This window comes from Parasteatoda tepidariorum, chromosome 1, assembly GCF_043381705.1.
Source record: "Parasteatoda tepidariorum isolate YZ-2023 chromosome 1, CAS_Ptep_4.0, whole genome shotgun sequence".
NCBI classification, from domain to species: domain Eukaryota; kingdom Metazoa; phylum Arthropoda; class Arachnida; order Araneae; family Theridiidae; genus Parasteatoda; species Parasteatoda tepidariorum.
Window position 1 is genome coordinate 97,186,685 of NC_092204.1, and position 16,932 is coordinate 97,203,616.

The following is a 16,932-nucleotide window of genomic DNA, read 5'->3' on the forward strand; positions in this document are numbered from 1 at the left end:
TTGTTCCGCTTAATCGAATAAAACCAAAAAAATGAGTCAAAAGGGCTAAAATTTTAAAAGTTGCTATGTTTTCTGTTTTGTATAAAAAATACTATTTTTGAATTGTACTTATTATGAAGATTAGCTTATGGCTTATTGATTAACTCAAATTTAAACTTTTTCAATTCAGTACCTTATATCTTAATCACTGAATGAAGTATCAGAAACATGTACCTTATATCTTCAGGTAGCTTCTAGATAGCAAAGTAAAAACTGTACATTTTAGGCAAGAAAATACTTGTAACTTTTGAACTATTAGCTCGATTCAATAAATTTATTAATTTCGATTAAGCGTAAAAAAATAAATAGAAAAAAATGCCTCACTTGTTTAGATAGCTATGTCAGACGTGTAAATATAAAATTGTACTTTTTGTACATGAAACCCTTATAATTTCTAAACTATTAGTCCCATCATCTCTCGATTGATTTCATTCAATTCAGCATGAAAAAATACATTTGAAACTCAGCCTGTCTAAGAGAAATTCAATTCCCTCAAATTAAACATATTTCTTTTAAATAAGGGGAAGCATATTTTATAATGACATAACAAAGCTGCTAAAAAAATATCTCGGATATAAATTTTTTTGGGAGGAACACCCCCTGTTTTTACTATAATTACTGGACTACATAGCATTTATCCTTATGCATTAAACTATTCAAAATTTCTACATCTGTAGAATATATAGCAGTTAACAGTTAATCGTTCAATTTTAAAAAATTGGTGAGAGTTACATTCATCTGACATTCTAACGTTCCAACTAATTTCAACTGCAACTTTCAACAAAAATTACGAAAATTGAGAGAGATTAACTCCTGAAAAATTTTAAAAATGACTGAAACCAAAACGATAAATTTGTTTGGCCACTTTGTTACTTAGAGAATAGTTTGAATGCTTTTTAACGTTCTGACTAAAAATGTCGTAGTAGAGAGACATTACTATAGTTGAATCTCAGATCAACCAAGCTGCTTGCTCTGAGTATAAAAGTAGTTAAAAATTAACGTAAATAACTGCCATTTTGTCACTGTCAATATTACCTGCACCTTTCTTTCAAAGTTCCTTTCGAGTTTTATTTAAGGTAGGTGTCATAAATTAAAGTGCCATTTTGTGACTGAGGTGTAAATAAAAGAATCGAAGAAAAAAAAGAATCTTGGCAAGAACGTTTGGTTCAGTAGGTGGTGTGGACAAGTTGCGAGACACATATTCAGTACAGAAGAAGAGAAAATGAATGATGGACGATTTTTTTAGTAACTCCTATTCCTGACATATGTTTCGGGAGGGGTGGGGTTAGACAAAGCTTAATCATGCGGCTAGAAAAAGAAGGAAAATACACTTTTCAATTACAGAGGCTATATTAAGAACGAACTTTACTTAGCATACACACAGGTTCATGAACTTTCAAGTATTTCATAACAAATTCTTAAAAAAAGTTAAGACAGACACATGAATAATATATACATGTGGAATTTAAAAAAAAATATTAATTTCTAATTCAAGATTCTTTTAAAGATATTTATGTGTTCATCCATAACCAGATTATCAAAACTGTTTCAAACAACAAATTAATTGGACTTAAAATTTTAAAAAAAGGGGGAAAAAACTCTATGTCATGGAAACTTCAGAAAGTCCAAAGGAGTTACATTATCAGAATTACAAGAATGGGTATGTTTGAGGATTTTCTTTTTTTATCTGACTCCTTTTTTTTCTCAGAAATGACTGAACCCATTATTTTAACCAGTTTTATCTATTAATTTAAATCACATTCTTTATGATTAAAAACAACCAATTTTTTTCAATTCTATTTAATAACATACATTGCAATGATAATAAAAATTCAAATATCGGAGTAATAAAGAATCACAGAGGTGACGATTTTAATAAAGTAAGAAAATAATTAAAATAATAGATTTAAATGGTTCCTGGAAAACACGAGAGCTCCTTCAAAATATTTTGTTTTAAATTAAAATCATTTGAAAATCTTAAGGCAGAAACGGTGGCTCTTTTAATTACATATTATTTTAACCATTTTATAGAATGACTAATGGAGAACCTACATACATTCATTGCAATGACTATACTTCATTTCAAGTTACTAAAAGATTTTTTGCGGTATAGGATTTAAGTAATCATCCGCGACTGCATATAGTTCCATTTTATTAAGTTATCAAGTTAAATAAATATGCTTTCAAAACAATATAAAAGCTTTTAAAAGTTAAACTCCTCGGACATAAATTTAATTCGTGCTATTTTTTACGATTTATATCATAGTATTATTAAAAAGGGGTTATAGTTTCGTTTTCATAGTCTTACTGGAATCCTAAACTTAGCGACATATTTCGATAAATAAAAAGAACATTCGTTCTTGTAAAAGAAAGAACTATATGACGTTACAAGAGCATTGGATTTGATTGGACCACTAAATATGGCGCTTCTCACGCTGATATACCCATAACAAATCAAATGTGAGATAAAGATTTTTTTAAACTTTTGTTTCGCCTTAAAAGAAAATCGTCTGCAGCTAAACAAATTCTTTCATCAGTTTCTTTAAATGCTTACAGAAAGGCGTATATTTGTTCCGATTTTTAAATATACCTTTTATTAATTGCTATTAACAAACCAATCGTTTCTATTCAATAAGTTTTATTATCCTCATTTCACGTGATTTAAGAAAGCAAGCAAACCGAGGGCTTTGCAACGTCGTTTCAAGAGTTGGTAATGTTGGTATACGTTCGCGCTTGGAGCTTAGCATCCATTTGGCGTGCACTTATGCAAACAGTCTCTCTCCATAAGAATAATGTTTTTTTCTAAACTTGCAACAGAGTATAAGCCAAATACATAATAATTCGTATGCTTCATATTTGATTAAAAACACCAGGCATTCTATACAATGAATAGAAATTCGATAGAATGCCGTCGTTTATTCATTCATCGGTGTTAATATTCATATTAACATCGATAACATATATTTCATCTGCAATGAACGTATATATAAACATAAACATTGATTAACTATTAATTATTTAGAAAAAGATATTAATCGTTAGGGTTAAGATGAGGAATTCTCGTCCACATCTGCATGGACATAGCAATATTCGTTTGGATCAAAAATCTTTCTTTCAAAAAATTGAAAAAAAATCGCTGATCATTGGAAGAATTTCAAAAAATGTTAGTATTTTTAATGTACGTTTAACTATTAAGAATGCAGCAGACGACATTGTAGGACATCGTAGGACATCTGTAAAGGAGGAAGATATTTCAATGCCAGGGACAGCCCTCTCTTTGCTTCCATTTATCACTCAACTGAATTTTTCCAGAGCTCTGGACACGATCCAAATCACAGGCAAGTTAGAAGAACTTTTACTTTTTTTTAAACACACAACTAATTCTCGTCTACGTCTGCATAGAGATAATGATCGTCGTTTTGGTCAAAAATCTTCTTTTCAAAAAATTTTAAGAAAATCGCAAGTAATTGGAAGAATTTCAAAAAATACTTTAGAAGAACTTTTACTTCTTTTTACACACAACTAATTCTCGCTTACGTCTGCATAGAGATAATAATCTTCGTTTTAGTCAAAAATCTTCCTCTCATAAATTTCAAAAAATCGCTAATCATTGGAAGAATTTCAAAAAATACTTCAGAAGAACTTTTACTTTTTTTTTACACACAACTAATTCTCGTTTACATCTGCATAGAGATAATAATCTTCGTTTTAGCCAAAAATCTTCCTTTCAAAAAAATCACAAATAATTGAAAGAATTTCAAAAAATACTTTAGAAGAACTTTTACTTTTTTTTACACACAACTAATTCTCGTTTACATCTGCATAGAGATAATAATCTTCGTTTAGTCAAAAATCTTCCTTTCAAAAAATCGCAAATAATTGGAAGAATTTCAAAAAATTTCCGTATTTTTCATTTCCTTTTTTTTCAAATTTCAAAAAAATCTCTAATGCTTGGAGGATTTTTTTCTCAAATTTTTTTTTATTGCAAGAATGTCAAAATTATTAATTTGTGTTCTCTTTTAAAGAATTTGAAAATAAAAAAAAACGCAGATGATTGGAGGATATAAAACCCACTAGAATGGGGTTAAAATCTACTGTTCACAATATATCGGTAGTAAAAAAAATTCACAATGAAATAAAGCCAGTTACCTCGTAAAAGATCTTCTGAGAAAAACTGGATTTAATAACTTAATATAGCTTTTACCTTATTAGATGGACTTAAACGGATACATTAATAACATTTAAACTATTAATCCTATAGATTTTTGTTTGTTCTAAATCAATCCATTATAAAATAAAATACATAGAAAAGTAATAAATCACTTGTCTAGATAAGAGTTTCAGATTCTTACTTAGATATAATTAAAAAATTGAACTTTCTATTCTTTATACTTACTAAATTCCTTATAACTTCTAAATTATTCGTTTTATTGACTTAATTTTTGTGTCATTCGTTTCGACGTAAGAAAATACGCAGAAAAACAAGGCACTTACTTATCTAGATAAAAGTTCTTTCTGATTTCTTCTCCTCCCCAACAAATTCACGATAGGGGTGGTGGGCTAAAGTTTACATCAGGGGAGGGAGCAAATTTCAGGTATTCACCATACCCATCGAAATCACAACTTTTAAAACGTTTTCCAGCTTTACCTTAATTTTTTCGGTATTCACAAATACTGGCTTATATTTGAATATCGTGTGTACTTAAATAGTAAATCGCGGAATTTAATTTTAAAAAGCTCACACAAGTTACGGAATTAAATTCGAGGATCGAGGTGCATACGCGTCAAAACAAATGGCCCTATTATAAATTCTGCGAAAAACTTACTAGAAAGATATTAGATATTCGATATTCTAATATCAGCTGAGAATAGATTAGGAGAAACATCAGTGTTCGAAGTACCGGTTAAATGCATACTGGGCACTTGATCTTAAAAAACATCAATGTAGGGCATACCGGGAAGAGGCACTTAACTAGACCTAGTATATATTTCGGACAACTACCAAAGCGACTATGTGATTGTCAACATTCACCGGTGGAAGTCGACTATCACCCTATTTCAGTCATTCACAGTAACATGTATATAGAACTGTTTTTTATTTTTTACCCAAGATAAATTAAATAGTGATGAATAGTTTATAATTAAAAATAGTCCTTTTACTTCTCATAAAAATATACTATAAATGAAATATTTTTGCTACCAGTCTTTTTTTTCTTTGCTGTTTTACTTTCAGTCTTGCTTCAAAAGCGAGGAAGAGATAGCTTTGGGAACGAAAGCTAATTGTTTACGCAAATCAGCGTGCAACGTGGGCATGTCACTGGTTTCGGGAAGCGAGCTCCCCTACGCCCCGCAATCTAAAATATTTAGCTATTCCGTTGGTAATATTAAGGAAACATACCGTCAAACAATAATTGCACTTTATTGAAATTCTGAGTTTTTATAGTCGATGGAAATTTTTTATTTTACAGGAGTATACAGATCAAACACACCGCATTAGAGATTTGGTCAGTAATAGTACATGAGGGATTGACTAAAACGACCTTATTACAGATATTTAAATGAATGTTATACATTTTTTCGGTACATGTTAAAGTTCAAAATTATGACTATTTAATTAAAATGCGAAAATGTAAAACCAAGATAAATCGGTTGTAAATAATGCGAAAAATGTCAAAACCAAGATATATTTTAGAGCGAATTGGTTTCACAAAAATTTTAATAAGTGCAACTTTTTTCAAAAGTGACAATAATCAAAACGATACACAACAAAAAAATTTAAAAAATGACTAAATTTGTAAAGATAAACGTCTGAAAGAAGTTGTTACAGGTTACCACTTCATGGAGAACATTTTGAATGTTATTTAATGTTTCGAAAAAAATATTCGTCATAGGAACACATTCGCTACAAGAATCTCTACGTATTTAGATAGTTATATGTAAAACAAATGTACTGTTAAAACCACCTATTTCCTAAGTACAACTGCAACAATATGTGGCTGTTTTTTTAAGCAAGGGCAGTTTTGTTCTTACACTAATAGGTGACGCGTGCGTCGCATCGAGTGCCTGCGTCGTGTCCTGGCATGTTCAAGTATAACAAACCGTACGCCGCGAATGAGGTAAGGTCAGTGATACGTTTTTAGTCGGCAAAAACCTGTCTGCTGCATACATTCACCGGCAGATTTGTGAATTATACAAAGCTTCTTACTTCAAAGCATGCCGACAGGAAATTTTGCTAGTCCTCTCCACAGCTCAGTCCCGAGCTTTATTGCACTCTTTTGGCTGGGAAGTTTTGGACCACCCCTCCATACAGCCCAGACCTTGCGCTAAGTGATTTTTTTTATCTTTTCCGATGTTTCAAACATCATGTTGGTGTCAACTAGTACAACGATGACGTGAAAACGGTCGCGACCTCTTGACTATCGGAGCATGCGGCAAGTTACCACAAAGAGGATATTCTATATCTAGGTGTAAGGTGTGATACATGTTTAAGCAAACTTGGCAACAGATTTTGAAAAAAAAAAAAGAGAAACGTATGTAGAATCAAAAAATAAATTTGCTTCATTGAAAATTGGCTTTTATTTTCAAACGACCCTTACTTAAAAAAACATCCCTCGTCTGTATGAATTCAAGGATTTTGGATATAATGAACCATCGTTTAGAGTGGATTTATTGCTGCAAACGGTTCACATTTTGGAAGTATTTTAAATCATCAGGATTAGTAAGTATGACTCTTATTTTGAAGGTGACTTATTAGGGTGGGGAGTCGCCACCCAGCCGGGAATCTTTTGCCAGTAGTAAAATCGTATACCTTTCTGTCTCGTGCAAACAGAGATGTTTCGCAAACACAGGAAGTGGATGAAGAATGTCAGGTGTGCCAAGTGTATCAGTGGAGTGAGGAAAAAAAAGAAGATTTGCTCTGCAGATAACACAGCTTTGAATTTCCAGGTCCTTTTTCCAATTAGTTTGTTTTATTTACACTTTAGAGAGAGGGAAAGAACGCATCCTTTATCATCCACTCTGTGATGGTTAATAAATCCAGTTCTGATGTACATATAGTAAAGGTGGGAAATACATCGCAATGACAATGTTTAAAACGATTTTTCAACTAACAATTTTTCAATTATGACGATAACACTATCTAAAGCGTTATTTTTAAACATTTGTTTAGTAATTTTTGCGTTAACGATATTTAAAAGAATTTTTTTAACTGACATTGTTTTTTCAGTTTTTAAGATAACGATATTTTAAACGATTTCTTAATGAATGAACTTGAGAATTTGATATATTACCTTAAAATTGAACAAATCTGTTCAAAAGAAAAGATTTATCCTTAGATAAAACATTCATCTAATAGACTACTGACTTTTGCCAGTTTTAATAGTTTGAGATACTAGTAAAATTGAACGAATCTTTCTAAAAGAAAAGTAGATAAACATTCCAATAATTGACTACCGATTTCTGCCAGTTTTGAGAATTTGAGATATTACCGTGAAATGAAACAAGTCTCGTTAAAAGAAACGATTTATCCTTAAATAAAACATTCATCGAATAGACTACTGAATTTTGCCAGTTTTGATATTACCCAGACTGATTCGAGATGCAACCTAGACACAATAATTTCTTCAAAGATTGCAAATGCAATATTTTATGCTTATCTACATTTGATATTTTGAGCGTATTTTCCTTTAAGCCCTGCTAAGTCGGCATAAATAAAGGATAGATAAAAATAATTCTGTTCTTAGTCTATAAGTGATGGAATGATTATTTTCTGAGTTACGACAATTCAAGTTTTAGTTACCCGGTGTTAAGTAATCATCTTTTGAAGAAGAGTCTCCTTTTGTTTTGATTCGCCCTCTCATCATAAAACAGGACACAGGTACACAGCTGTGCAGCATCTTTTTTATTCTTAAGAGAAGCATTGAAAAGCATGACTAAGCTAATAATCATCCATAAAACGAAGAAGATGAGGAGGAGAGGGACAAGATAGGGTTGGGATGAAGAGATGCTCCTCGCCATCTTCCATTCTTCTGCTCTTGTCCATAAAGGGGCCATCTACACATTGAAGCCTTCGATATAGACGAAGAGTTGATCAATTTTGTTACGAACCATAAATAAAGAATGGAAATGCAAAATGCTTTTTTCCCGCTTCTTATTTTATTAGTTTCATTTTAGCGTAAATAAGAAAAATTGGAAAATATGATGGCAATAAAATCTACAGAAACTTAATTTTTTTAAAAGAATAACTTTGTTTCAGATTCGTATCCTAACGATTGAAAAATACATCAAAATCAAGATTATCAACTAATGTTATACTATATACTTATCTAAAACAAAAATAAGTTTTTGTTTAAAAAAAAAACATTGGCGGCACTTACGATTTTTTAATATCGTGAAAAAGAAATATTAAGTTAATGTTGCTCAATAATAAAGTTAAATAAAGTTATAGTAGCACAAAGTTAAAATAAAATAATAATAAAGTAAAATAAAGTTAAAGTAAAATAATAATAAAGTAAAATAAAGTTAAAGTAAAATAAAGTTAAAGTAAAATAATAATAAAGGAAAATTAAGTTAAAGTAAAATAATAATAAAGGAAAATTAAGTTGAAGTAAAATAATAATAAAGTAAAATAAAGTTAAAATAACAATAAATTTTTTTTTATACAAACAAACATATCGTTTCCGTTCTATAATGAAGCACATTTTTCAGATCCGAAACAATACTAATTCGGGGTAGGGTCAACAGTGTCCGTTTCTGTTAGTAGGACATTATATATGCTTTTTTTCCACGTTTTTTTAAACTTTATTTAGTACTATCTTAATGAAACGAATTCGCGATTTAAATAAGGGTAATATTTTAAATATGTATTGAATTAATTTTTATTTTAAATGGTTTATCAAAAATGATGCAACTTAGGTTTGTTTTTATTCCATCCTGTTTTCATTTGGATTGAGTCCCTTTCAAAGGATGTTAGGATTTAGGATGCTGACGTTATGTGGCCAGCTGTCCGGCGTCAGAGCGGCTGAGTGCAACATGACGTTAAGCAGTCATCTTCTTTCCCCTTTTTGCCCTTGGCACACTCACTTCTATAATAATGCTCCTCAGTATATTTATAATATACTAATAATTTACTTCCGTTTTTGTCCGGAAGAAAAAACTTTAAACAATGCACACACAACATGCCAAAACAAAACGCTCTCTTCCGACTGAAACTTTTCTTCATATTTATTGAAGACTATCGTATATTTATAGGAATGGAAGAGGTTAATAGAAAACTGGGTATTATCTAAGGAAATTGTATGTCATAATTTAAATTAAATATGAATAATAGTTTATATTTAATTTAAATTAAATATAAATCATCTCTCTTTTATCTTATTGAAAGGAGAATAGAAAATATTACAAATGTAAACTTAAATGCACCTTATGATTATTTAAAATTAAATGCTAAACTTACATCGATTGAAAACTACGTTATAATTATTTAAAAGGAAGATGTTTATGGAACAGGAAAGTGGATAATATGAAATGAAACTGCATATCACAATTAATTAAACTAAATATCAATCATAATCTATAGAAGAGAATTGTTTGTCTTGGTTGAATGAAAAATATTCATCGAATAATTAATAGTATAAATGTTAATTGAATTGCCCAAACAAATTAAATACTAAGCTTACATCTATAGAAGACTATCGTATAATTACTCAAAAGGAAGACGTTTTTTNTGTATTTGAATAAATATTTTCTTGGATGCAAAACCTGAGAAAATTTTTTTTTTTGCATCGTTGGTATGATAAATTTCACAGAAACGAAGAAATTATGTTTTTTTAAACGAAAGTATTTAAAACCCATATAGATTTTTTACGAAAATTGTCCACAAAAAAACAACAACTTATATATTTTAGTTCGCGGGCCACAAAAAAAGGCCGTCAGTTGGTAACCACTGATTTATAAGAATGGAAGAGGTTAATAGAAAACTGGATAATAGCTAAGAAAATTGTATATCGTAATTAATTAAATTAAATATGAATCATATAACTATTGAGAACCATCTCTCTTTCATCTTATTGAAAGGAAAATAGAAAATATTATAAATGTAAACTTAAATGCACGTTATGATTATTTAATATTAAATGCTAAGCTTATATCGATTGAAAACTATGTTATAATTATTTAAAAGGAAGATGTTTATGGAACAGGAAAGTGGATAATATGTAATGAAACTGTATATCATAATTAATTAAATTAAATATCAATCATAATCTATAGAAGAGAATTGTTTGTCTTGGTTGACTGAAAAATATTCATCACATAATTAATAGTATAAATGTTAATTGAATTGCCCAAACAAATTAAATACTAAGCTTATAACTATAGAAGACTATCTTATAATTACTTAAAAGAAAGACGTTTATTGAATAAGAAAATGGATGTATGCTAATTAAACTCCACATCGTAATTAATTAAAAATATAGTTATAAAAATATAATAATGGTACAGAGTAAGCAATATATAAAAATGAAAGAATACCAATTATAAATCAGCGATGTAATTTTATGCGAATTTAAAATTTTACAACAACCTATTAGTTAATTGAAATTTAAAAATGGTTCAATTTTTTATTAAAATTGCTAGTAAAAATTATAAATACTATAAAAATGCCATTTGAAGGGGAAAAGGTTCCAACATTCTTTTGTCAATTTCTGTTACAAATCATTACATTGATGAGGGGAATCATTTCAGTGGATAAAGGTAATAAGAGGCAATCATTAAATGTTTTAGGAGTGGGTGAAGGTTCATTTGTCGACGATTCTCTTTTGGCAAGCAAGAAATAAAATAAAAAAATGCAGATTTAATTTTATTACCAACATAAAAACTTTAAATATACTGTGCTTAACGTAAATATCCCTTAAAACCTTCATCTACTCACCTTTTATGTATTAAATATTAAACTTAAAATTATTAAAATGTAGTAAGAAAGTAAAAATTGAAAGCAATCTGAAAAATAAAATTTTTTCTGTTTACTTGTTTACTAGTTTTTTTTAAGTGATAAAAGACTTTTTCTGTTGCTTTAGTTATTTCATTGTCTTGAAAAAATTTTCCAAAGTAATCCTAATTTTTCCATCCCTAAATTAATTTAACCCTAAATTATTTTGCCAATTATACCTATATTATTTTGTAGTCTCTCAGCCTTTTTTCTGGTTTTTGTACAATGCGCAAAATAAAAAAACGGACCCCACTGAATAACTTTTGATCTAATGATCGGATTTTCATATTCAGGGACTTAATCTTTAACGTTTGAGGAGGTAACCTGAAATATGCTACGTAATTAGTGTAGACGATATTTCAAAATAAGAAATCAGGCACAAAAACGTACTTTCTCTGAATAAACATACCTCCTTTTCGACGTATTTGGATATCTGACTCTTAAAATATAGGGGTAGCCGCAATCTTTGATATATGGACCCAATAATTTGGTCAGGAGAACGATCCAAAGCTAAGAACCCTTAATATTAATTTCACATTTCGCCATTTCTCGTAAACTTAAGCGAATTGAAAAATTTTTGCACACGATTATAAAATTCATTTATCCAAAGGTAATTCCATTCGAAATATAACTTTAAGTAAATATTTATTGATTTTTATTTTTTTTACATTATAGTCGAAAGAATTTTGAAAGAATTTGAAGGTATACATTTTTTTAAAGGATGAAAAGTGAACTACAAATTTTGAGCGAAATTGGTCAAATAGTTTCTGAGAAATCAAAATTTAAAAATACGGGATTTCTCAGGAACTATACCGATTTCGTTCAAATTTTGTATTTTTCTCCATTAAAATTACATTCTTTAAAATGATGTAAAAAAATTGTACACCTAAAAAATCAAAATTGTTTCGACCATTATTAAATAAAATAATGAAAAACAATAAATAAGTCATATTTATATAATAAAAATTTATATTTTGTTATCGTAGGATATAATATTTATAGTTGTGTGCAAAACAAAAATATCGNGTTTTTTACTTTGAGCACTGTACATTCTACGAATTTATGTTCGAAGAAAGGACCTAAATCTGTTGTCTCCAAATAGTGAACATTATAATTGTGTACATAGGGAAAGTCTACAAATTATTTATGAAAAAATTATGTTATTGTCTTTATGTTATTATGTATAATGTCAATTTGCAACTAGCATTGTAATGGATAAAAAATGAATAAAATGTTTGTAACTCAAAAGTTTCGTAGGATGCATTTGTTCTGTATTTTTTGTTACTTCTTTAAAAAAAGGAGTAACGCACAAGGCTAAGACGTACAAATCTAGATTAAAATATATAAATATTCAACCAGCTGTTAAAGAGAACTCTCATTTTGAAGAATTTCTCAAGTAATTGCGAAAGCAGTTTCAAGGCTTGAGAAAGCTAGCACATTTTGGGCAGCAGCCCGAGGACAGGGCTATCTAGTTTTAAAATAATTTAGAGCTTAAAAATTTCAATTAAATCCAAGGTCAAATCGACGGATTGTTATTGGTATGCAATTGTTTCGGACAGCTATTGTTTCGTTTATAAGATTGTAAAAAATTAATACAAATATGATTTTTATAATTATAATAATAATTATAAAGATCATAATTATTGTTATAGAAATTTTTATAATTCTAATTTTGCAATAATTATTCTCGATTTCTTATAACTATTGTTATCGAAACTCAGCTCTAAACAATGTTATATTTTTGTTAGAAGATTTTTTGTTCGGAACAAAGTTATTTAATATAATTTTTTTGTGAATTAAAACTCAACTAATAAAACATTTTGGTTCAATACTAGTGATTTTTCAAAACTTAGAAAGTTTTAAGTTTAAAGAGACATAGAACTAATTTTAACGTAGCGTGAATATATATATATATATGCCAGCCCCCCCCTCCTTAATAGATTTTCTTTGTAATCCTTGGCAAAAATGAATTCAAGAATGTATTTTCAGAAAGGGGGTTGCAAATAAATATTTAATCGAGGAAAAGAAAAATTTGCTATGAGAAACTTATGAGTCACAAGTTAAGAAAGCGATGCTGAAAATATAAAAACCAGTTTGATTGAAATTTCTAAAAATCGCTTTAAATTTCTATTTATTTCCACAGACGATTCAAACAGAATTCGATTCGGATTTGACTCGTTTTGCATGCATCAATAGTTAGATTTGAATAATGTTTTTTTCTTAACTTAAATTTCAATCGGTGATCCGTAGATTCTTGATTTCAGTTTTGATAATAAAATTAAAAGTATAAATATTATAAACAATCATGATGGAATGCTGTTTATATAATTGCATAAAAATCTGCATTTAAGTATCTGCATAAAATTGCATTCTGCAAAAAAAAAATGTACAAAGCAATTCTTTTGTAAGAAATATTGAACGTAACATTTTGTAAATTTATTTTATTAAAACGAGAAAATGATAAAAATATTAATTGTTTACAATCATCACTTTTTAAAGTTCGAAAATGTATTTATTTTTATTATTAATTTTTCCTTTAGTTTCTAAAACTTTTGATTTCCTTCTATGGCAGTATCTTTTTTTTCTATTTTGCTTAAATTTAAGAAAAGATTAAATAATTATTTATGAAACTTGTTTCCTTAAATTTATATTTCGATTAACACAGAATTATAATATGAAATTGAACAATAATGCGAAAACGCGGTGCCAAATATTTTCCGCACTGCGCCCTAGGGTGTTTTGTATCCAAAAATGGGAACAAAATGTTCATAAAAAATTGTAACAAAAATAAAGAGTGGTTTTTCTTTTTGAAAAATATCAAAAATATTAAAATAAATTCATATTTCAAATTATTTTTTATGTTAACTTTTTTTTTTCTTGTGTGTAAAATTTCTTAAAACCACTAGGCTGGTTTTACAACATATGATATAAATAGAATAAATATAGTAAGAATATTGTGCAAAAAAGAATTTAAATCCCACCTTCGCAATGTTTGCAATTGGAGTTCACTTCTTTTTCGCCGTCTTCACAGTCCAACATGGCCGACAAGTCACAATCTCGCATTAGATGGTTTAGTCATCAATAAGTCACAGATAAAGTTGTGAATGAAAAAAACCAAAAAGTAAAGGTCCGATATTCGAATTTTGGTCCACTTAATGGGAATGTTTACAACGTTTTTTTTACGACATGATTCTGAACATGATCAAGACGATATTTCACAGTAAAAAGACGGTAAAATTAGAGTGATAGAACAAAAAATATGATCGCAACACATAATAAAAAATAGATTCCACGCCTAACAGGTAAGATCATTGTAACATAAGTTAATCACAAAACACAAAACCACGTTTTGAAGACCACCATCGGCTGTTTGAATTGAGTTGTGTCTTCCATATAGTCCAGTACCACTTCCGTTTCCGTCAAACAAAATTATCAGGTTTCTTTTTAAATTGTCAAAACAAATGACAGAAATTCCATTCACTGCGGTTAGGTTGACTTTTTTTTTTCGTAATTGTCAAAATTGCGATGAAATTAAAATAGCCGTAAACAAAGCTTCATAGATATAAACATTCATACATTCTTTAAATTAAAAACAACTACCAAGTATTATTGAGAACTTTTAAAACTATAGAAGCGATCTCGGATTATTTCTTAGTGATTGGCGGGGAGGGATGAAATAAGTGAAACAAAATTATTGTTTAGACGCAGTACTGTGTAGTCAAACGTTGCTTGTTCCGAAATGCAATCAAACACAAACTAGTTACTTTGATGAATTAAAGTTTATATTTCATATGTTTCATGTAGCAAAGAACATAAAACTTATGATATTGATCCAAACTCTAAATGGACAAAAAGAGCTTATTCAGGAATACAATCAAGCCTGTACAAGTTGATTAGCTATAGATCGGAGCTCTTTAATGTAGAATTAGTGGTTGGCACAAAACACAAAGTATTCTAAGAATGACACTAATTCAATCACTAAATTGATAAATGTCTCTTGTTTAGAAATACAATCAAGCGTGTACAAGTTGATGAATTATGAGTTTTGAATTGCACGATACAAATCTTTCTAAGAACGACACCGATCCAAACTCTAAATTGATAAATATTTCTTATTTAGAAATACAATGAAGGAAGTAAAACTGTTGTTTGGAGTTAATATTTTCATGTATGATTGGTACGGCACAAATCTCTCTAAAAATCAACACTGATTCGAACTCTAAATCGGTGAATCACACTCGTTGGTCGATCGCTGGTGATAGAAACACGTGGATGAGCAGAACAACAAAAGACAAAGTGTGTGTATGTTTCACCATTGAGCATCTGCAAGAATGTGGAACACAAGGGGAATGGAATAGAAGCTTAAGGAGCAGGGAGAGGAGATCTCCTCTCCAGCATCCTCATCTCATCGTCTGGAATTGCTTCAGGGAAGAGGTAGTGTAGCATCTGATTCAGAGAGAGGATCGGAGAATGATCCAGAAATAGATCCAGACCTGGCGATCCATCCATTAGAGATTGTGGCTTTCTTTCTTTCTCTGATTCATCTTATGGGACTCGGGGATTTTTTTTTAATACAACATTTGCGAGTTTTTTTTCCCCTTCTCAAACTTTTCATTGTGGCGGATAAACGGAATTTTGAGCCAATTATTAAACTTTGATAACTCAAATGTTTAGACAAGAGGTAGATGTAGAGTTGTATAGATTTTAATAGACATGGATTTTGGCTAGATAAGACTTTTGGACAGCTGATTCTCGAATCTATGATGCTGACTCTTACATTTTTTACACACAGCTACTGTGTTTTTGTTTGTATTTTTAGTCATTTCAGCGGAAAAAAAAACGGACATAAAAATAAGTAAAACTATCTATACCTAAACATCTCTAAATATATCTTTAAACATATCTATATTTTTCTCCTAGATGTTTCTATCTACTTTTATCTTTATTTTTGTTAGTTAGTATTTTCGGGCGCAAGAGCCAGAAATGGCTAAACCGCTAATATGAATGGCTAAATATAAATAACAGGTCCCTCCTTAAAATATCAGACTTCTCTGTTCAAATAAAGAAATTTTATATGCTAAATTAATGTGTAAAATCAAATATCCTTCAGATAAAAGAAAGGATTTTATCTGAAGGATATTACGAGGATTTTGAAGACTATGATTATACATCGAAAAATGACACATGAATGTCATAATTCGTCACTTTTTCAGAACTAGTGACAATGTCATTTTTTTTAAATAATGGAATTTTATTATAATATACGTCATAAAGTTTCAAATTTATTTTAAATACCACTAGAAAAACAATAAATATCTCCTGAAAAAATGCTTTTTTTTCGCGACTTCAACTTTAATTTTAGTTATTTATTTCTTGAGCATTTATGCTTTTGTACCACAGCTATTATATAGGAAAGAAAGGGCTGACAGATATGGGACTAGTGTATGCAAATGGAATATTTCTGTTATTTATCACTCAAAATTCTCTGTAAATGTTGGCAGATTGGCAAAACTGTGTTACACTTTCATAAGTAGTTAGAAGACAAAACACTAGATTGTTTATATGCAAATTAAGAAGCACTTAACAGTTTTTTTTTGGGTGGAAAAGTAAGTTTTTAATTATTTTGCATGTTTGACTTTAGACTATTTTTGTTCGTTTTTAAGAATAGAAGATATTACTTTTTTAATGAATAAGCTTATTACATGTTTTAGAAGTATAACTTCTAGTATGCCACATTAAGAGAATTTTTTAAAATCTCTTAAAATGTGTAAAATTGAATGCATTTATAAATCTTTCAGAGGGTGTATCTAATTCTATGTACGCCACTGAGATTAAATAATTGGTACACTAGCCCCTCGGTATGGAGCTAGTGTGGACAAAAACAAAAAAGTTTTGAAAAAAATATT

At 29.3% G+C, this 16,932-nt stretch overlaps 1 protein-coding gene across 4 annotated transcripts in view; it reads right to left on the reverse strand.

Moving 5' to 3' along the window:
• Positions 1-16,932, reverse strand: part of LOC107443971 (myocardin-related transcription factor A) — a 267,460-nt gene that overhangs the window by 49,035 nt on the left and 201,493 nt on the right. The window contains exon 1 of one of the 4 annotated variants that reach the window (XM_043038901.2): positions 14,008-15,451. The exons of the other annotated variants lie outside the window; for them this stretch is intronic. Coding sequence (XP_042894835.1) covers positions 14,008-14,089 — 82 coding nt within the window. The 5' untranslated portion in view covers positions 14,090-15,451. Of the gene's footprint in view, positions 1-14,007; positions 15,452-16,932 lie in introns of those variants that run through there. 4 annotated transcript variants of the gene reach the window in all.